The following is a 21,858-nucleotide window of genomic DNA, read 5'->3' on the forward strand; positions in this document are numbered from 1 at the left end:
TACAACAGTTTAATTTCATATCATGAAGGCTTTTTTAGAATGCTAAACTAAGATCTAAGTATTTTTTGCTCTGTTTTATCAATAACGACACGCTAATTGTTTATTCAGTTGAACACAAAAAACACATTTTTTATTTTCCTTTTTTTTAAATTGTGAAAATATTTGATTAAATTTGTCCCAACAGAAGTATTTTTTTGTGTCTTTTTTGTGTTGTGAAATTTCACAGAAATAAATACAATATTTTATTAAATATGCAAAAATTTCAAACATGGCATGGGCTTTAAGTATTTTACATCCTCTTCAAAATATCTTCCACATAAGTACGTCATTTTTAAATCCAAAAAGAACTGGGGGGTCATTTTCAAAAATACATTTGTGAATATAAAATATTGCAGATATTAAACCGTTAATGCCAATTTCTGTTTTAAAATGTGTGCTTTTATTTTTCAATTGGATTCACATCCGGTTTCACAAACCATGTGGTTTTCTGAAGTCTGACTTCAACCAATAAAATGCTTTGTTTTCTCTACGTCACACCAAGTAGCCAATGAACGTGCGGGTAATGGGAGGGCAACGTCCACTTTTGGAGTTTGAATTTTCGGAGAAGAAACTATCATTGAGTTACAGAAAAGGAGCCTGGCGCCCAAAGTAAGTCCCCGTAATTCGTTAACTTCCGAGAATGTATATAAATTTGCTCTTAAGAAGTTGTAAATGGCAGAAAGTGGTATTATATTTTTAAAGCTATTTGTTTATTATATGGTAAAATTAGAATTAAAATAGTTTTACGTGTTGTTTACTTGGGGCTAAGGAGCCGACGAGCGGTTAGCCATCAGGAACTGCTAGCTAAAATCTCCTCTGTAAATACAAGATATGTTGATATTTTAAATTTGTTAGCCTCATTTGTATAGCGTTAGGCCACTCGTTTTTAATTTAATTTTGAGATACATGGTTAGTGGTGCCAACATGATACCATTAAAAACTAGTTGAGAATTAGTAAGGCATTGTAACTTATTTAAATGGCTTGATTACATTTTAATTTATTAGCTTTTCGAAATTCCATTCAACAAATTTCCCAACCTCGTGCGGTTGTTGTTTTGTTCCTTCAGGGATTTCAACATGAGTTGGGCTGTGGAGGAGTGGAAAGATGGACTTCCAGGGAAAGCCCTCCAGAAGATCCAGGAGATGGAAAGTCAGCTGGACAAGCTAAAGAAAGAAAGGACACAGAAACAGTTTCAGTTGGACTCCTTAGAAGCTGCCCTCCAGAAACAGAAGCAAAAGGTCACATTTTTTGTGTTGATTTGGATTTTTAACAAATGTGAACTATTTTGCTGGCTATGGTGGTTTACACTGTTTGCATTCAGAAGACATTTCCTATCCATCCCAGGTTGATTGTTGACTCTAAATTGTCCTTCAGGAGTGAATATGTGTGTGGTACATGGTATTTGCTCCACAGTAGCTGGGATTGGCTCCTACAACCTTGCACAGAATGAAAGGAATATGGATGGATAAATGGAAATTCTACCTAAAAATAAATCAAGAAAAGCATTTGAATTCCTCTGTTGAGCCAATTTCTGTCTGTTTTTGCAGGTGGACAGTGAACGAACAGAGATCTCTGCTTTGAAACGGGAAAACCAGTCTTTAGTGGAGTCCTGTGATGCTGTGGAAAAAGCTCGTCAAAAGGCTGTCCATGACCTTGGAGTCAAGGAACAACAGGTTCGTTTCTAATGAAAAAAGAAATACTGATTTAAACGTTGGAGCAACTTGGGTTTTGAAAAGTTTTATCCAGATTCAGAAAATGTATTAGTCACAGAGGGCAATTCATTTGTAATGTTAATTTTGAAATGTAATTATTAATAACAAAAATTATCTACATTTTTTATTATGTTTAATCTGATTACATCCTGTGAAGTTCAGAATTTTATGTTCATATATAATGTGTCTTTTCTGTTGTTCTTGTATTGCCGGTTTAAATAATTGCAGTGATTTATTATTAGTATATATATTTTTTTGTAAACCACATGTTGGTGAAGTTTTAGCAACTAGCAAGAGTATTGTAACAAAAATCTGCATTAACAAACAATTGCTCATGTGGCAATTAAAGGACAGGGCTTTGTGTTTGCTAGAATTCTAAATTGTAGGAAATTGTTGTCGTATCTCAGATTTAACTTGTTTGTGATGACATATGCTGTTAGATTCAAAGAAAGGAGGAAACACTGGATGTTTCATGTAATATACTTTTTTTTTTGTAGGTGAGCTACCTGGATGGTCAGCTAAACTCCTGCAAGAAGACAATAGATCGACTGGAGCAGGAGTTAAAAAAGTGAGTTTGTTTGTGCATTTTTTTTTAATACAAATGATAGTTTCCCGATGTGTTGCAAAGAAAAGAGGCTTGTTTGACAGGACATTTCAAAGTCAGACGTTGCATATTATTATATTTATTTTGTCTGTAATGTGCTCAGGTACAAAAATGAGTTGGATCGCTCTCAGCCAGCCAACTCTTCTGCACTGTCATCTTCATCCTCTGAACTCCATTCTTACAACACTCCTCAGAAGAGTTTTGCAACCCCAGCACCGGCCTCAGCGTACAAACATCAGGGTATTTCAAATCAGAACTTTTTTTTTTTAAGTTACCTAAAGTTATCATTTTCATCATGGTTGCTCTTGAAAATGAAGTTACTTTTCTCACAATGACTTTTATACTCTGATAAAATTCTATATATTCAATGTCTAGATAACAGACTAGAAGAACTCCATGAGAAATACAATCAAGAAGTAGAGGAAAGAAAAAGGCTGGAAACTGAGCTCAAAGTCTTACAAGTCAAAGTAAGTTCATTACACTTTTTTTTAATCTTATGGTTCTTTATTGCAGTTTTTTTTTCTCATGAAAGTTTTTATTTTGAATACAATATATTCTACATTGATACAGTACTTATCCCATCCACAGTTCTTTTAAATTATATCTTTTTTTTAAGCATGGACTAAAAAATAAACAGTCCAACTTTTTAAGCAAAAGAAGACAGAACAAAAAATAATTACAAAAATATAAATAAAATATTAAACAAAAACTTCACACTTATATGCAATAAGTTATCACAGTGGTTTCAACGGTTTTAGTTAAAGTTTGGCCTAGTTCATAGTTCATTACAGTTTTTTTTTTTAATCTTATGGTGCTTTATTGCTGGTTTTAACTTTTTATTTCTTCTTCATTTAGCTCCTCAGTCAGTCCTCGGCTTCTGTCAGTCACAAGGACATTGCTGCTCGTCAGGCTGGATCCTCCATATTCCCATGGCAGGATCAAGTCCACAGCCGCCAGTCTCTGGATGTGAAGGAAACACCCCTGAAGAGGCGAGGAACGTCCCTGTGGGACGCCCATGAGGAGACGCCAATTAAATCCAGTCAGCACATGAACTCGTCCAGGACATCTCAGAGTCCAAGTGGAAGCTCCCAACATATGGAGCAACTTAAATCTCTGAACCAAGGTGGATAATTCTGCAGTCGAATCATATTTTTCATGTACTTTTGAAACTCTCAGACTCCTGGGACGTTTTCATTCTCACAGAAAAATCCTTTTTTGTTGGCCTCATAGTGTTTGTGTTTTCTACAGAACTACGCGGCAGAGTGTCAGAACTTGAGAGAAATCTGTCCAATCAGGAAAAAGAAATTCGTACCCAGGCTTTAAAACTGCAGGAGCTGCAAACTCAGTTGAGCAAAGCCCACAAAGACCTGGCAGAACGAGACCGAGACGTGGCCAAGGCCAGCCAGGAGCTGAACCAAGCCACAGACCGACACCAACAGCTGGAGGCCAAGGTATCACTCCTTTTGTACGTTACTGTGAGCTCAATTCATACTGCAAATGAAAGACAACCAAACTGTCCCTCTGGATTGTTAGTATTCTGCAGTTGAGCAGAAGATGAAACAAGTCAGTGAAGAGCTGAGCTGCCAGAGACACAATGCTGAAAGCTGCAAGCAAACGCTGGAGCAGAAACTCAAGGACCAAGAGAGGAACAGCCAGAAGGTCAAACATGATAGTGCTACTTCAGAGTCCAATTTCTTAAAATTTCCAGAAATATCCCAAATATAACTCGACTGTTCTGATTTGTGTAGGACTTGGCTCAGCTTCAAAGTTCACATCAGGCTTTGGATCAAGAGCTGAACCAAACCAGAACCAAGCTCACACAAGCGGTCCAACAGTCCAAAAAAGATTACAATGTTCTGCAGGCTGACATGGAGAAGGTACTTTGAAACCATGAGATGGACAACCTTTCAATAAGTTTTTAGAAGACATACTTTTAAAGCACTTTGTTTTTTGATCAATCTTCTGCCAAAATGAAAGTTATTTTTTTTTCTTTTTGTTTCAAAGATGCGTTTCCAGAAGAGTCAACTGGAAAAAGAGATGGAGGAGCAGAAACTAAAACTGTTACGGTCAGAACAAAGCCTGCAAGCGAGCCAGACCAAAGAACTGGACCTCCGCAAGAAAATGGAGGTGGGCAGGAAAAAAAAATCTAAATCAGTGCACATCAACTGAAGATCTATGTGTGCTTTAATGACATATTTGAACTTTGAGGAATATTTACTACAAATCTGTGGTGTTTTAGGAGCTGCAGAGAGAGAAGAACACTTTGACCGTTCAGTTGGACCAAAGCAACAGACGTCTGTCTCAACTGGAAGAAGAGAAGAAGACTTCCGAGCAAAGCCTCAAACGCACCCAAGGATTATTGGATGATATCAAAGGTACACTGTTGTTAGGAAATTTAACAGCAAAGTTATTTATTTTATAAATGTTCAACCAATTTGTTTATTTGGCTCTCCAGCAAAGTCAGAAGGACAGATGGAGGAGCTGAAGAAGCTTCAGTCTAAACTTCAGCAGCAGACTCAGACCTCGGAACGGGAGCTGGAGCACCTGAAGAAAACACTTTCTGATGCAGAAGCCAAACATGAAAAGTAAAACCTTTTCTTACTTTCTCTTTCTGCCATTCAAATTGTCAGTCACTCATTGTAAATATTTTTTCTTGCAGAGCTCAGAATGAACTCCAGAAGCAGAAGCAAGAGCTGGAGAGGCTGTGCAACAGGGTGTCCGTCTTTGAGTCGGAGAGCCAAGAGCTGAAGTCCAGCCTCACTGTGAGCCAGAACGAGTGCAAGACCCTGAAGGAAGAGCATCAAGCTCTGCTGGAGTGGAAGAACGCCAAGGAGACGCTCATAAATGAAACTGAAGCTCTGCAGAAGAACCTTAAAGACCAAATCAACAGTTTGGAGAGAAACCTCGGCTCAATGAATGAGGCTAATGCGGAACTTCAGGTAAGAGTTTTATTATTTATTTTATGATACAGATTTCATGTTTTGGAACTCGAACACTTTGTCCAAAACATTTCATATTGACATGCTTTTTTTTCAATTAATAGTTGAAGTTCAAGTTAGTTAACTGTTTTTATTGGAGAAATATGTTTCAAAGTTAATTATTGCTGAGATGTAGCCTTGATTAATGTCATTAGAAGGTGTGGCAGAACTCCTGTTAAAATGTAGTTGTGCAGATCCAGCACATGTAATGTCTGTAATTCTGTGGTTAATTGAATTAATTTTCTTCATTGCAGAGGAAGCTCGTGCTTACAGAAGGAGAGAAGGGGACTCTTTCTGCTCACATCGACTCTTTGAAAGGAGAACTCCTCAATAAATGCACAGAGTTGGAGGAGAGAGAGCATCAGTATAAGACGCTCCAGAGCCAGCTCTCTGAAGCCGGACAAAAGCACACCAAAGATCTGGAAAATGTTGGCGTCCAAGTGACTCGGCTTGAAGCTCAGGTGAGTTTCAACTGCTATTTCTCAAAGTGTAAATAGTCTTGTTTGTTGACAAATAGTTTTTCTACATTACGACAGATCTTTGTTCACATTTTGATTCAAGTAGCTGCCAAAATCTCAGCTCCTCTCTGGGGGCAACTGGACTCAAAGGTGTAGTTGTGTACATATAAAATATTAACCCAGTGGTGTTTTGTTTTTTTAATAGATCACAGAGTTAGAGTTGCGTCTGAAAAAGGAAACTGCTCGAGCCGAATTTGCTGAGAAGACGAACACGGAGCTGCAGGAGGAACATCAGGCTGCCTGTGATCTGGTGCGCGACCAGCTGATGGAGCTGGGCCAGGCCGAGAACAGCCAGCTGAGAGAGAGTCTTGGTCGGGTCACTGCACAGCTGGAGGAGCAAAATTCCAGGTGACCATTGATCCCTTTTAAGAGTTTAGGTTTTTTGTCTCCTAAAGACAATTAACCTCCCACTTAAAAATGAACTTACTATCACTATGGTTGTGTCTGAATTCCCCCTCTACTTAGTGTGCTATGAAGGGCGATCGTCATTTCATGACATCTGTTTGTGACTCGACTCTGTTCTGATGATGAAAATGTGGATAGTTTTTTTTCTTCTGAGAAATTGTTTGACTGCAATGCATTGTGGTCTATATTTGCTAATGTATTGAACATCGATGCACAATAGTTTTTTACAAAGACTCCTGGGAAGTTTCTAGTGCACTCAGTTTTAGAATTGTAGACTCAGAAAGTTAAATAAAATGGCAAATGCACAATATATGGAGTTGGGAAGGAACTCGGACATAACTTACATTCCAAAATCCACTGCTCTGGAAATTTCCCAAATGTAAATGTAAAAAAATAGTGTACATCCTTGCTGTTTGAATTAGTCATTATTTGAAAAAAATTATCATCTAAAAAAAATTCATCTAAGTTTTCATTACAGAACCAAGTGCAGGGCTGTCAAACTCAATCGCATAGGGGGCCATAATCCAAAATAAACCTTAGTTCCTGGGCTAAAACTATAGTTTTAAAACTATAACGCATAACCTTTTGACAAAACTATGAATAAAAACAGACAGGAATATTATTCCAGAATAAATGTAATTGAACCTTAAATAACTTTCAACATTTAACCCTCTGTAAAAAATTATTTTGGCAAAATTATACAAGTTAGAAATAAACATAATGTTAAAAGAAAAAAAACACTCATTTCTTTATTTTTATATCATTTTATGTGAAAAATTACACTTATAAATATACCAAAAGATTTTCATATATGAACTAGCTGCCAAACAAATCCAACAAAGCCTGGAAATAACAATAAAATGTGTGTTTTTTAGCAAAAATAAATCAAATTATTCAGGTTTTTTTGCACTGATTTTAGTTGTCCAGCCGTTTCCCTTAGTTGTTTTATCCGGTTATGTTTATTTCTTTCTGCACCATGAGTGAGAGGGATGGAGAGGATGGTGACACTTGTGATGTAAAGTGTTGTGTGTTTCAAAAAGAAAGCCAGAGATCATTATAACTGATTTCTTAGCTTCTATAATCATAGTGTTGCTTTAATATGTCACCAGAGCAAGATAACATCGGATGGTTAATAACAAGAACTATAAAATTATCTAGCGGGGATGATATAATTACCCGGCAGGCTGGATCCGGCCCTGCGGCCTTGACTTTGACACATGCTGTAAAGTCTCCTGGGGGTTAGGGAGCAGTGAGGGAATGCATTTTTTTCTACTTCCTCCCGTGGTCCTCTTTTTTGCTTACGTTAACTTTATTTTCCTTTATTGCTTCCTGTAGGTTTGCAGAGGAGAAGGCAGTCCTGCTGAAACAGTGTGAGGAGAGTGTCTCAGCCAAAGCCGAGGAGAATGAGCACATCAAGCTGGAGGTGGAGGAGGCCAAGCAGGAGCTGCTGCTCTGCAAAAGCCAGGTACATCCACTGAGCTGAAATTACAGACCACTTCTGTTGCGTACAACTTATTTTCCACTTTAAATGGTGTTTATTTTCTTATGCTTTTTTTTATTTGCTAAGAAATAAGCTCAAACTGTTGGAAATTGTGATAGCAGATTAAAACAACTTAATCTGACTTGTTTATATAACGGCAAAAGAATTGAAAGAGCTTAAAAATATTTTCAAGTTTGAACATGTGTAACTATGACATTTACACCACAATTACTGTTTTTTCAGGAACATTGGGCTGTATTTAGGAATGGGCCTTAATGGAAAGACTGTTGTTGATATTTAGATATAATGACTCCTCTTTCAGGTCACGTCCATGGAGCAATTGTTGAAGGTCCAGGAGCAGCTTGGAGCTGAGCTGCAGAAGGAAATTAAAACAATGTCTGAAGTTGAGGGGGAACTCAAAAAGATGTATGAGAAACAATCGGAGGAGCTAACCCAGCTGGAGAAGGAGCTGAAAGATCAGCTGAGCCACACTGAGGAGAAAGCGCAGCAGCTCAGAGAGTCGGAAGTACAGAAGGAGGTTGTGGAGAAACAAAGAGATGAGCTGGAAAAAACTGTTCAGCACGTGAGGGAAGAGGCAGAGGTAAAAGCGAGTTTTTCCATTGCATTGTTCTGCATCCTTAAGATTCTTCTACATCTAAAACATTTTTTTTCTGTTTTTTCTTTCTCCTCAGATGCTACAACAGAGTCACACTGTGAAACTCACCGCTCTGCAGCAGCAGATTTCTTCTCTAGAAGAAGAGGTCGCCACTAACAAGGATGCAGCCGAGGAGCTTCCACTCCTGAAGAACAAACTGGATCTGGCCAATCAGTCCATCGCTGACCTAAAAAAATCCCTAGAAGATCTTGAAAGGAACCTCCTCTCTGCAAATGATAATACTGCTAATCTGAACAGCACGCTGGCTGAAAAGATCAATCTAATCTCATCGTTGGAGAAAGAGATCAAAGATCTTGCAGATAGAATGGGTGAAGAGTCCAAGAAACACGTTTTAGAGATGGAAGGTTTGCTTGATAAAGAGAGAAGCTTGAAGGAGCAGCTAGAAGCCAGCAGGAAGTCCGTGGCTGTGGGGAAGGCAGAATTAAACTCTCGGAGGGAAGAAATCAAAACCATGAAGACGACTCTGTCTGCCGCCTCTCAGGGTTTGAAAGAGAGGGACGCCACGATCACGAGTCTTCAGGAGAAATTGGACAAAGTGGAGGCGGAGCTGGCCAAAACCTCAGACCTCCTCAAAGAGAAGATTGTCTCCATGAACAAAATAACGGTAGGTTAGTTTTACTTAGGTGAACAATCTTTTTTTTTATGTCCTTTTAATTTTATATTTTCTTATCCTGTTAAGGTGCAGCTAGAGATGCTGCAGATGGATCTAGAAGACAACGAGACGGCCATGAACACTGTGGACAATCAAGTGGAGGAGCTGAAAGAAACTATAGCAGCGATGGAGGCCCAGCTTGCTCACAATCAGAGTCAAATGTCAGAGATGGAGGCCAGGCTGGAGGAAAGCAAAGCCCAGGTAATATATTTAAAAAAAGGAGAAAAGCGTCTCACGCGGCTTTTCTCCTTCATAATCCACCGGAATTACGTTGAAAAATTACAGTAAATCGAACATAAACACTGGAGCTTCAGGGTTAAAGATTGAAGGATCTCATCGCTCTATTTCCAGGTGTCTGTCTTGGAAACCCGTCTAGACGAGGTTCAGTCTCAGAACTCCTTGTTGGAGACGAAGTACGTCACTGCCAAAGAGGAGCTGTTTGAAAGGAGCTGTGAAATCACTCGCCTGGAGGAGGAGGCCATCAGGAGGGAGCAGCTCGAAGAGAAGCTCATGACATTAGAGTCTCAGCTCGAACAAGCGGAGGAGGCAAAGGTCAAATCGGAGACGGCACAAAGGCTGATAATTCAGGACAAAGACCTCAGCCTTAGTCTAATGATTCAGGAGAAGGAAAACCTCCAGCTTTTGATGAACCGCTTACAGGATGATCATAAAAAAGTTGACACTGAGATGATTCTGATGAAGGAAGAGAAGAAGCAGCTTGAAGCCAGAGTGGACAAACTGTGTGAGGACAACGATCAGCTGCAGGCCAGAGTTAAAGAGTTGGTTGAAGCCAAGAAGCAAACAGAAGCTAAAGTTGATGAAATGGCTCAAGAAGCTGAATTTGCTCTCCATCAAGTTCTTGAAGAGAAAAGTCATTTAGAGGGTAGTTTAATCCTGATGAATGAGGAAAAAGCTCAGCTTGAGGACAAACTCCTGTCACTGACCTCTGAGAAAAGTGACCTGGTTTCAAATGTCAATCATTTGCAACAAGAGAAGCTTCAGTTGGAAATCAATTGCAATCAGTTCAGCGAGGAAAACGAAAAACTGAAGTTCAGTTTGAGTCAAGCGTCTGAGGAGAAGCAGCAGTTGGAAGCCAAAATAGAGAAGCAGGAGAAGGAGAAAGCGTCTCTCAGAGAGGAGAACCACTCCCTCCTGCTGTCCGCACAGGACTCCCAGAGACTGAGGGAGCAACTCGACACAAAGAGCAGCGAGGAACATGAAAGGTGCGTACGTTCACAAAGCGCCGCCTCTCAATTTTGTCTCACAGTATTGACCGTCAGTGGTTTCTTTGTGTGTTGTATACAGGAGACAGCAGTTTGAGGCTGAGCATGCAGAACTTCTGCAGAAACTTGCAGCCTTACAGAAGGAGCTGACTGTATTCAAGCAGCAGTGTGACTTCCTGCAGGAGCAAGTGGGTCAACAGCACAACCTCATACAGCAGCTCTCTGAATCCCCAAAAACCCCGGACCCATCAGACGTTCCCAATCATCCCATGAGCACAGAATTGGATGGTGAGTGTGCATCATGTTGAGATTTCCTGATGAAAACTAAAATGGATCTCTTGCAGAAAATGTTAAATGTGGCTTTTTGTTTGTCTGCAGTGATTTCCCTGCATGAGGCAGGAGAAAATTCAGAACTTGATGCAAACATTAGCACAAGTTCTGACTCACATCCTTTAAATGGATCAAGTGATGCCTCTATAATGAGAGAACCTTCCCAGTACTCAGTTTTCAGGTATGTGGGAGGGGGTTTTGCCTATCAGAACATTTTCCTTTCATAAATGAATTTACTTTAATGCTGAAATGTTCTGACAGTGAGGATCAGCTGCTGTCCAGGGAGGAATTCCCTGACCAAGAGATGGTCCAAGATCACGTGGGGAGTGAGAGACAGAAGGAATGGGATGGAGATGTGGAGGAAATGAGTAAAGAGGACCAACTACCTCAGTCTCAGGTCAGAGATGGGACAGTGACGCCCCCTATTGGGCTGCAAGAGCCATAATTGTTTTTTAAGTTGTACTGCATTTATGTTATAGACACAAGGTTTATTGTTTTAGTCTTGTTACTTTTACAGGCACATGAGGCGAGCTGCAGCTCCAGAAATGATCAAGAAAATGATCCTGTTATCTGTGATCTTTCTCAGTCATTCAGAAATGAGACGGAACAGCTGACACCTCCTGGTAAGCAACAGAAACTCGACCAGAAATCATTTTATTTTAGCATTTTACCAGAGTTTCTTTATGTGTTAGAATAAGTGTATACTTTGGGTATAAACAAACATTTTTTTTTACATTTTCCTCAACAGCATCAGAGTTGGAGAAAGATGACCTTTATCAGTACCAGGAAATCATCTCAAAACAACAGCAAGAACTCCAGGATTTGCGTTCAGAGTTGGACTGTCTGAACTCTGACCTTGAAGTAAGAAAAGAGATGACCTCTGAACTACAAATTCAGGTTCAGAACCTTGAGAAGAAAGTCGGTGTTGCAGAGGAGGAAGCACGCGGTGCAGCTCACCAGCTTCAGCAGGCTTTAGAGACGAAGAACAGCCTTTCTTCAGAAGTAGGAATAAATTGTTTTGTTTTTTTTATTATTTTATTTTATGTTCTTTGTTTCTAAAGCAATTTTTTTAATTTATTTTGTGTGTGATCTTGTTTAGCTGACTCAGCTCTCTGAGGAGAAGGAGACTTTAACTTTGCAGCTTCAAACGTCTCAAAGTCAGCTGACTGATGCTATGGAGATGCTGCAAGGTCTTGATATGGCCAAAGGTTGGTCAAATGTCTTTTTTTTTGTTGTTGTTTGATCTGCTCACTGTTCTCAGGCACTGATCGAATTTGGTTACTTTTCTGTAGGTGGATGGGATGAGAAGTTTCTTCAGCAGGAGAGTGAGCTGAAGAGGGTTCGCTCTGAAAAGGCTAACCTGGAGCAACACATCCTGGGAATGGAGGCGGAGCTGGAGAGCATGCAGGTGGAGAGCTCCAGACGTAAAGAGGAAATAGAAGCTCAAAGGAGAACGTGCTCAGCCATGGAGCAACAGATGGAAACCCTCCAGACAGAGGTGAGCACAGCCGGAATCTTCTCAGATCAGATAAACGTGTTCAGGAGATGGTGAAGACTCGGGTATCTTTTGTTTTAATGATAAACATATTTTTTTGTCTCCCCAGATAATCCAGCTCAGATCTGAGATTGTGTCCTGCACTGAGGAGCGGGATGAGTTGACCCAGTCTGTGGCTCGTTGGAGAGACCAAGTCAACTGCTTGGAGAAATCTAACTTTGACATCCGGGGTTTGATTTCCATCCTGGAAGACGACATCCGAGCTGGAAAGAAAGAGTATGAAGCTCTGCAGAGCAGCATGGACAAACTGAAGGAGGAGAAGGAGCAGGTACTACGTCCACACACCGCGAGATTTACAAAATGCAGAGTAGAGTTTGATTAAAACTTTTTCCACTTTAAGGTAGTTAAAAATGGTTTCCTTTTCTTTTCCACGAAGCTGGTGGAGCAGGTTAAGGTGTTGGAGGCGGCTATTTCTCAGCAGCATGGGGAGAAAGAGGAGCTGCTTGGCCATCTTAACCAGTTTAAAGAAGATCGGACTTCAGCTGATCAAAGCTCAGAGTCCATGGTTGGCAAGATACAGGTTAGGAGAAAGGCTTTTCTTTATTTGTTTTGCTTTAAGAGCAAAATAACTTGAACTTTCTATCATAGGGCCCAGATATAAACTGTTAACTCAACTTCTGATGTCTTTGTTTCCTTCAGGCTCTGGAGGGGGAGGTGTGCCGACTCTCTCAGTCTCTGGAGTCGTCACTGTTGGAAAAAGGAGAGATTGCCTCGCGTCTGAATTCCACTCAGGACGAAGTTGTGCAGATGAGGACCGGCATCGAGAAGCTGCAGGTCCGCATCGAATCAGATGAGAGGAAGAAGAAGAAGATGGGAGAGTTGCTTAAAGGTGACCGCATCATTTTTGCACTGCTGATGCATTTGAAAAGTGTTTTTGTTAATGTCTTTGTTTTTTTTTTGTCTTTTTAGCTGCACAGAGAAAATCGGACTCACTGCAGGATCGCATTGAGGCTCTGGAGCGAGAGAAGGAAGATTTAGAGGAAAGTCTGGAGCAAACTGTGCTGCAGGTATCAACACCCCCATTTGAAAAATATGTTTTATATCAGACTGGTTTTCCTGGAAACATACATGTGCTTTTCTTTAGGGAGAAACGTTTAAAGCTGAGCTGGAGGAGGAGAGGAGAAAGGTATGTTTTGGTGATTTATTTCAAATGTTTTTATTTCAGTTTTAAACTTTTTTTGTTCTTTAACAAACTTTACACTTTGCCTCTCAGGTGGAGGAGGAGAAGGAAGAGCTCAGCAACAAACTATCTGAGCTATCTGCCTCTTTGGATCATCTGATGGCTGAGAAAGTTCAAATGGAAATAGAGCTTCAAGCAAAAAGCAGAGAAATAGAGGAGCTGAAGGCTGTCAAGGACGAGCTGGAGAACAGGTTGGAGAGGGCAGAGCAGGAGAGAAGAGAGAAAGAAGAGGACCTTAAAAACAAGGTAGATGAGCTCGAGAAGGTCATGAGAGAGGAAGCCGAGATGCAAAATAGAAAAGTTGATGACCTTCAGGCACTGCTACAAGCCTCTCAGCAAAGAGAAGTTCTGGTTGAGCAAACGAGCGAAGACATGAAAGAAGAAAAAGAGAAGATGCAGAGCTTGTTGGAAGAGATGAAGAAGGAGAAACAGACTCTACAGAGTTCTCTGGAGGAGTGGCAAACAAATTCACAACAGCTTCGCTCTCAGGAAGAGGAGTGGGAAAAAGAAAGAAACAACCTGAGGGCCAGCAATGAGTTGCTGGAAGAAGAAATAAATAAGATGAAGACTTCCTTAAGAGTTAAAGAAGAGGAAATGTCTGCTTTGGAAAAAGAAAAGGAGGCGGAGGCAACTCAAAGACAAGCTACATTAAATTCTCTTGTGGAGGAGAAGGAGCAGGTGGAGAGGGTAAATCTACAACTGGTAGAAGAAAAGGAGAAACTGCAGTCAGGCCTGCTGTCATTGGAGCAGGAGATGGATAATCTGCGCTGCAGCCTGATTCCTTTAGGAGAAGAGAAGGACAGACTGGATCATGAGAGGATCGTTTTAGCAGAGGAGAGAGTGAAGCTTCAGTCGGACATCGCCGCCTTAGAAAAAGAGAAATGTGATTTGGAACAAAAGCTCTATGTGGTGAAACAAGAAAAGCTGGATGCTGAGAAAGACAAGCAAATGCTGGAGTCAGAAAAACAGGAAGTGTGCTCCTCCCTTCATCTGGTTGAAGAAGAGAAGAAAAATCTGTCCTTAGCTTGCTCCTTGCTGGAACAAGAGAAGCATCAGGCTCAAGAGGAGAAAGAGAAGCTCAAAGGAGAACTAGAGAGCCTTCAGAAAGCTTTTGCCTCCGCAGAGAGAGAAGTGGAAACACACAAGCAGTCCATCACTAAGCTGAGTGAACAGGTATGTGGACACAATCCAAACCCACTCAAGGTGTGAAAGATAACAAATGGTCTTTGATGTCTAAAAACATTGGCATTGGAAATAAAGTTTGACATTTTTCATGATGCATTTGCTTCTCAGGTGTCTGAATTGACGACTCGTGCAGCTCGTTTGTCTAAAGAAAGAGACTCCGCCCTAAGCAAGATGAACCTTTGGATGAAGACGTGCAGACAGCTGGAGCAGGAAAAGCAAACCATTCTAACCAGCTCAGGTACAAAACGTAATCACGGAAATACTGCAATAATAAGCGTAAGTGGGGTGGGACACGCTGACCAGAGGTTACTGGTGTTCAGAAAATATCTGGTTGCAACCATTGACTGTTTATGAGAACTGGACCGAGTGACTCCTATATATAGGGAACACCCACTGGTCCCAAAAAGCAGAAATCCATTGACTTCTATAGAACAATAAATGGCTATGACTCAGTCATTATATTTTTCAGAATAACCATTCTTGCTTTGCTACGTCTTTTTAACACATTTTTGCTCATTTTAATTATATTTTTGCTGTAGCTAAAGTTATTCAAGCTATAAACCAACCAATCACATGCCTCACTAAAAGTAGGTGACCCTGCGTTGACAGATTTCCCAGAGCCCGCTTTCAGTGGAAGGGGTGTGGCCTTCTAATATGCTCACTACTGGTTGTAGAGAATGGTTGCCATGGAAATGTGGACTAGGGGCCAATCCAAATTCTTCCCTTCCTCTTCTCCCTATCCCTCCATTTGAAGGGACAGTTTAAGTGCAGTGTGTCTGGGATATATTTATATTTTTAATTTCACCCTCCAAGCGAAGGGATACAAAGTCTTCCATCGCGAGGGTAAACCGCATCACGCTGAGAAGCACTTTTTATTCACAGCTTTTTGAAGATTTGGTTCTAACATGGCAATGGACCAACACATTCTCATTCCCAAGTTGTCACATATTGTTGTATGGTTTCAGGACCCATCCGCGTCAAAACTTGATGTTTGGGTGCTCTCCAAAACATAAACCCAGCTACTCGCTCAGCATCATCCATGTTTTCCACGATATGGCAACAAATCAATTCCAGAATAACTTTGGCCGTTGCTCTGCAGCTGAGGCGTCAATTCAGTAAATTTGATGGGCATCAAAAGAGGCAACAGATGCAAATTTGACACGGTGGCCGCATCCGGTCTGAATGCAGCATTAGGGTTACGGCTGAGTCCCAAGGACCAGTCTGGGTCTGGCACAGTGTTTGGACAAATCGCCAGGACCCTAGATTTAATGGGAGAAGCCAGAACATCAAGAATAGACTATTTGAGGACATCCAAAAAGTGACGTGGAGGGGGCATCAACCAAATATCAATATGTGACAACTTGGGAATGAGAATGTGTTGGATGGACATATCTTGAAAAAATGGCGACTAAGTTAACTTAATTTGGTTGGAACTGAAAGTTAGACATTTTCTGTGGTTGATGTCTCATTCGCTCTGTCCAGTTCTCTAAATACAGTCACAACAAAGTGTGGAGCTCTGTTGTGCCAATCAAAAAACAACCCCTCCCCAAATCTAACATTTTTTTTGGAAACATCCATTTCCACCTTATACCTGTTTGATGTATGAAGAATTTTACAGTATATTTTAAAAGTACACAGTACCTTTGCTTATTTTTGGTCTGACTTTTTAACCTGGCAGCCAATGTAGAATTTCTCCCTTGTGCAGCCTGCCCCCTGTGGTCTTTGATGGAACTACAACATTTGTTAGTTCCTGGTTTGGTGACTAAATACGGGGCTTAGTATAAACAAATTAACTACATTTTGAAATGAGGAAACTGTATTTATAGATTTGTCACAAAATGAATTTGTTTAGATTTCACTGCAGCTTTAAGGAATGTTTGAACATCACTTTTATTTCAGGAGAAAAGGGGAACAAGGAGGACCTGCAAGCTGAAGTGACCCAGCTGAGATCAGAGGCAGAAGAGAGAAAAAGACAAGTAGAAGAACTGAAGATGGTTGTTGAGAATAAAAAGACAGAAGTTGAAGATCGACTTCAGGAGTGTCGAGAAAAACAGAGAGAGTTGGAAGAACTTCAGGCTGACCTTAAAGCAAAGACTGAGGAGATTCGGGAGAAGGATGGAGAGCTGGAGAAAACCAGAGCAGAGCTGGAGGAGATGAACACACTCGCTGAGGAGAAAAGCAGAGAGGCAGACGAGTGCATGGACAAATACTGCAGCCTGATGGTGAAAGTCCACAAGCTGGAAGAGACCAACGACTCACTGAAAACTCGACTGGAACAGATGAGCACTAATCAACACGCCAGCACTTCAGACAACCGCAGGCGTTCAGCCAGGAAGTCCTCCTCTAGACATCAGGAAGAAAACAGCAACACAGAGAACACAGCTCCTTCAACACCTCAGGCGGCCTCGTCAGGGAAGAGGAGTCACGGTGACATCAACGATAAAGAAAGTGCTCAGGAGGCCCTGCACAATCTGACTAAAAAAATCAAAGCCAACGCCGTGACCACGCCCAAACCGAGGAACGACGAGGAGGAGTTCAGACCAGAGGGGCTTCCTGAGCTGGTGCAAAAAGGTGGGTGTAGTAATGGAGCAAACTTCCGCTTTGAAGCTCCTCTCTGACTCCTGTTCTCCATCCTGTAGGGTTTGCTGATATTCCTCTGGGAGAGGCCAGTCCATTCATCATCAGGAGAACCACAGCCAAGCGCTGCAGCCCGCGGCTGGCAGCCAGGAACACACTACCCGATGGAAAGGTCAGCAGTGCTATACCACCCTGTTGAAATGATAAAATCATAAGTTCTTTCTTAAAAATTAGATTTTTTTTTGTAGTGTAAAAGCGTAAAAGGATTTTAACTTGTATATTGTATTTTTAAAGTAACATCTTTGACATTTATGTGAAGTTTTAAGTAGGTAACACTGTTATTTTGTTTTAACTATTAATCAAGTTGAAGTCAAATATATTTCTATATTTTTTTTCCTCCTGTCTTGTCCAGAGTCCTACTGGTTTGTCACCTGACAGCTCCAAAGGAAACCAGCAGCTTCCACGAGAACCACAGCAGGGAGACAACTGTCACGTTCAATAGACTATTCTATGCACATCACAAATGCACATATTTACTTCCTACTTTTTTTTTTCTTTTTGTCCCACAAATTACACTTAAAAAATGTTTTCACCTAAATTACTTTTTATGTAGAGGTGGAGGCCTTCTCTTTTGGTGTTTTTATTAACTTCTTTCACATCATAAAAGGTTTCTAATAGCTTTTGGTTGCTTAACATAATGCAAACTAACAGACCGTAAAGTTTTCATTACATCTTCATATCCAACTGTTCTCTATATGAAGTTGGATTCTTAAACATCACAGCAACCTTTTAAGTGTAAAGTCACCAGTTTAGGAGAGTTTGTTCCTTTCACAGTTTCTGTGTTTTGTTTGGTCTGATTCTCTAAAAGTTCTTTCTATCTGTTCTCACTCCACTTGTTTAGTCGTTCAGTGAGTTTGATCTGCTCTACACTCTGTTTCCTGTCTAACGCATCACTTGGCAGCTAACTTTTAAAATTGTATCCACTTACTGTTCCCCTTTTTACTAAATATTTGTATATTTTTTATTCTAACTTCAATTTTTTAGGCATAGATTGGATGTAAGGATTCTTGTACATAGTTTTTTTTTCCATTTTCTTTTAATAAACATTTTTTAACTCTGTTTTTGCAGTGGAATGTTTACACATTTCTTCTTGATAATCCTTTTTATTTAAAAAAAACCTTAATCCGTGTGGTTGGATCCCACCACAGGGTGGAGATCTGTGCTCCTCTGTGTAGTGATGGTGTGAACTCGCTCCATGTGCAGAGAGAACTGAGTCATAAAAATTGAGCTGAGCAGAAATCAGACATTGTGTATTACTATCTGTCTGCACTCTTTTATAGAGCTATGGTAACAAGGTAATTTTCACTATGTGGGATCAATAAAGTTTGATTCTGTTCTAAAATGCATTATGCTAACAAAAAAGATTAGTTAAAAATGTTTCCATATAGCAGTAGTGTCAAACTCAATCGGACAGGGCCCAAAATTCAAAACATACTTTAGATCGTGGGCCGAACAGGATTGAACACTCTAAAACTAAATTTTTAAGACTTTAAAATCTTAACGTTCTAACATTGTCATGAATTAAAACAGGCAGAAATATTATTGCTTAATAAATCATCATAAAACTCTACATCAGGGGTATTCAAGTCCAGGCCTCGAGGGCCGGTGTCCTACATGTTTTCCAACCAACCTTCCATTGAAGCTCCTTATTGGCTGCTAATTTCCAGGATCAGGTATGTTTAGCCAATAAGGAGCTTCAATGGAAGGTTGGTTGGAAAACATGTAGGACACCGGCCTTCGAGGCCTGGACTTGAATACCCCTGCTCTACATAAACATATTGTGTCAAAATTATGCAAGTTAGAAATAGCACAAGATGACATCGGGCCAGTAAAAGCAATAAAATAAAATGGTCTGGAGGGCCGGATATAACTACCCGCAGGGCCGGATCTAGCCACCGGGCCTTGACTTACAAAGCAAATATTCATGTTTTCTGCTTAGGGACTTATGTTCTGAAAAAGCCAACTTTTTATTTAAAAAAATGGCTAATCTCCCAACAAGTCCCTTTTTTCCAGATTGAAGAGATTCATCTTGTAAACTGAAAACCTTGTAGAATCTAAGATTGTTCTCACCTTATAGTAACCTGGCAAGTTTAAAATGACATATTCAGCTTTCATTACAACAATCTGAAAACTTTGGATCAGCATGATTTCTTTTAGTCAGATGTGTTAGATAAACTGTAGAAAAAGAGACATTTTTAAATGTAAAAACACTACACAAAATAAAAAACAAAAATGATGTCAATTGAACCCAGATACAGTTAAGGTTTGGACAATCTAAACATTTAAAAGAGTCCCTTTAATTTGTAAATCTTTTGTTAGCTAGATCTTTTTTATCAGCAACAGCAACCTAAACTTTTACTTAAGCTTTACCTGTTTTTTCTAAACTAATTTAAAGTGTTTTTTTTTTCTTACAAGAAACTTGAGAAAAAAATAGTAAGAATATTATATCCTATACTCTTCAAGTGGGATTACTTTTACTTAAGGTCAAGACTTGCTGTTGCGGTTAGTTTTCTCCAAGAACATCCTAAGAAAAAATAAAATAGCTTTATCATTATGTCTCTATTTAAACTTTACCTAAAGAATTCATTCATACCCACCTGGTGTTAACATTATAAAGGTACATAAATAGTAAAAAGTGACTGCATAGGGAATGGTACATGGATGAAATGTTGTTAACCAATTATCTACTTTTGTTGTAGATGCATTTTTGTAAAAACAATCAAAATCTGTAAAATGTCATCCAGGGATTTATGACTTTTATGAGTCTTGTTTCGAAAATTTTCATATTAAAAACAAATATTTTTCTGCTTACTAATTCTTGCAACAAATGTGAGACATTGTGGATGTTTTTGCAGGACATGTAGAAGTTTGATGGGGTGGTGCTATTGCTCTCACACCTTTAACACCCAGATTACAAACAAGTAAAGAACCTGAATGAAATTTGAAAAAGTACAATTTATCTGAAGTGTTTTAAATTTTTAAAACTGTTTAGCTCTAATTCTTACTAAAGTGTTGATCCATTCAACAGGAGTTACTGTTCAGTCAAAAACTGTAGCCCAAAAACCCAGCATGACTTTTGTCTTTGCTAAAATTACAACAGTATCTACTTTTTTTGTTTTCTTTAAAGTGTGGCACTTTGGAAGCTACATATTTTTTAGATGAAATGGGGTCCCTACATTTTTAGTAAAATTTTAGATTATTTACTTTCTGTTTTCATCCAGATATTTCTGCAGCTCTTTATGACCCCTGTAGTGTTTTTATTTAAAAGCAGAAACTGAAATAAATGTTTTTAAGCTAATTTTTCCTTCTTTTCATCCTCCTGTGAACCTGAAAACCCCTGTTTTGGATCAATAACTGGCTTCTTTTGACCTGGACTTCTTTCAAATTTGAGGTATTGATGTGAGCTGACCTCGTCACCTCACCCTGTCCTGAGGGACCAAATGAAGCATGTTAGAAATGGTCAAAAGAGAACCTTTTCCCATTTTCCTGTGCTAAGCAGTGTTTGTGCATCCACCTGGTTAGTAAATGCGCTCTCACGTGCTCACTTTTGTAGTGTCTCTGCAGCAGCAGATGAAGGGACAGAGGGGCATTGTGGGGCTATGGGAACAAAGAAAAAAAGCCGATAAAGTCACACACCTCAGAGCGGATGCAGTCCTACTCTGATAACTCTGGCCAGAGCTGTTAGCGGAAGCTGCAGTGCCAGAACCAACTCTGGCCCAGGACATGGGAAATGAGGAGATGGGTCTGCTGAGCTGTTATCACTGGCACTCCGTGTGCAGAATGTGAGTTTGTTTATGCATATGTGTGTGGGTCTGTCTGTAAAACGGACAGACAGAGTGACTGTCGATCCCTCCGCTGTATGCATGATTTGTCCCATTCTTCGACCAGCAACCCTGTGTAAGCAGCAGCTGTCAGGGCTGCGGTGCATCTCTGACAGGAAGTGAGGGGTGAGCACGCAAGGCCAACGAGAGGCAGACGAACGCAACTATGTGACAGGAATCTGAAAATCCAAAAAATATATGATTAAAAAACACCAAATTTGCATCTTTCCCTGAGGGACTTCAACCTTTTGCTGAAATAGGCACCAAAGTGAGAACAAAAGTCACAGTTTTGAAATAAAAACTCAAAAGATTCCATGCTGTTTCTTTCTCTCATGAAATACAAAATCACTCAATGTGTCTGTTTCTGTCAAATTTTTGGACATTTTGGCCCACAAGTCAAAAAGTTTGCCCACTCCTGTGGTAACATCGATTTCCTTTGCTGCTAATGTTATTTAACATTTTTATCTTTACCACTCCATTTCCAACAAACCTATTCAAAATGAAACTCAGTGCTCATGTGCATAAAATGTATGCAACTGCTTGTAGTTTATTCAGCAGCAAGAATCTTAAAGATCAGTTACAGCCTTCTGATTTAGCAAAAACACTCCATGAATATTGAAGCTCATCTCTCCACTTTTGCACGGCTACGTGAGTGGAGGGCATATGGTGGAAAGTCCCTGTGCTGCATCAGTGTGATGTTGATTCTGGTCTGTACTTCCTGCTTTCATAACTTCACCTCACGCATCATAAAATCGGTGTTTCTGGGCAGGCTCACTCATATAGAGCACTGTATCGTTTAGGAAGTTTAAACTGTAATAAATACTCGGGGGATCACCGCCTGGGAACCCTGTGAAAGAGGAGA

At 40.0% G+C, this 21,858-nt stretch overlaps 1 protein-coding gene across 2 annotated transcripts; it reads left to right on the forward strand.

Annotated features, from left to right (window-relative positions):
- The first annotated feature begins 320 nt into the window (after window positions 1–320).
- Window positions 321–18,245, forward strand: cenpf (centromere protein F). 2 transcript variants are annotated; one of them, XM_024295380.2, is made up of 38 exons: window positions 321–648; window positions 1,107–1,278; window positions 1,588–1,713; window positions 2,250–2,320; window positions 2,460–2,596; window positions 2,732–2,823; window positions 3,212–3,479; window positions 3,605–3,807; window positions 3,890–4,015; window positions 4,105–4,233; window positions 4,361–4,483; window positions 4,596–4,731; window positions 4,812–4,941; window positions 5,016–5,295; window positions 5,589–5,795; window positions 5,998–6,200; window positions 7,593–7,722; window positions 8,060–8,338; window positions 8,430–9,017; window positions 9,093–9,266; window positions 9,417–10,288; window positions 10,371–10,576; window positions 10,667–10,799; window positions 10,880–11,015; window positions 11,136–11,241; window positions 11,367–11,620; window positions 11,718–11,826; window positions 11,911–12,116; window positions 12,223–12,441; window positions 12,550–12,693; window positions 12,813–13,002; window positions 13,083–13,180; window positions 13,258–13,299; window positions 13,387–14,526; window positions 14,647–14,776; window positions 16,438–17,109; window positions 17,178–17,287; window positions 17,528–18,245. In XM_024295380.2, the coding sequence occupies exons 1-38, from the start codon at window positions 548–550 to the stop codon at window positions 17,615–17,617; spliced, it is 8,532 nt and encodes a 2,843-aa protein (XP_024151148.2). In that variant the 5' UTR covers window positions 321–547; the 3' UTR covers window positions 17,618–18,245. The 2 variants fall into 2 exon arrangements, with proteins under 2 accessions (XP_024151148.2, XP_036066684.1); XM_036210791.1 differs by having other exon boundaries at window positions 11,205–11,241.
- Window positions 18,246–21,858: the final 3,613 nt, after the last annotated feature.

The sequence above is a fragment of the Oryzias melastigma genome, linkage group LG3, assembly GCF_002922805.2.
Source record: "Oryzias melastigma strain HK-1 linkage group LG3, ASM292280v2, whole genome shotgun sequence".
NCBI classification, from domain to species: Eukaryota; Metazoa; Chordata; class Actinopteri; order Beloniformes; family Adrianichthyidae; genus Oryzias; species Oryzias melastigma.

Bases quoted from the DNA above. Each gene is read 5' to 3' on its own strand.
- cenpf (XM_024295380.2), top strand. From the start codon at position 548: ATGAACGTGCGGGTAATGGGAGGGCAACGTCCACTTTTGGAGTTTGAA. The intron at 1,714-2,249 runs GTTCGTTTCTAA...TTTTTTTTGTAG, and splicing joins TTGGAGTCAAGGAACAACAG to GTGAGCTACCTGGATGGTCA. The intron at 4,942-5,015 runs GTAAAACCTTTT...TTTTTCTTGCAG, and splicing joins GCAGAAGCCAAACATGAAAA to AGCTCAGAATGAACTCCAGA.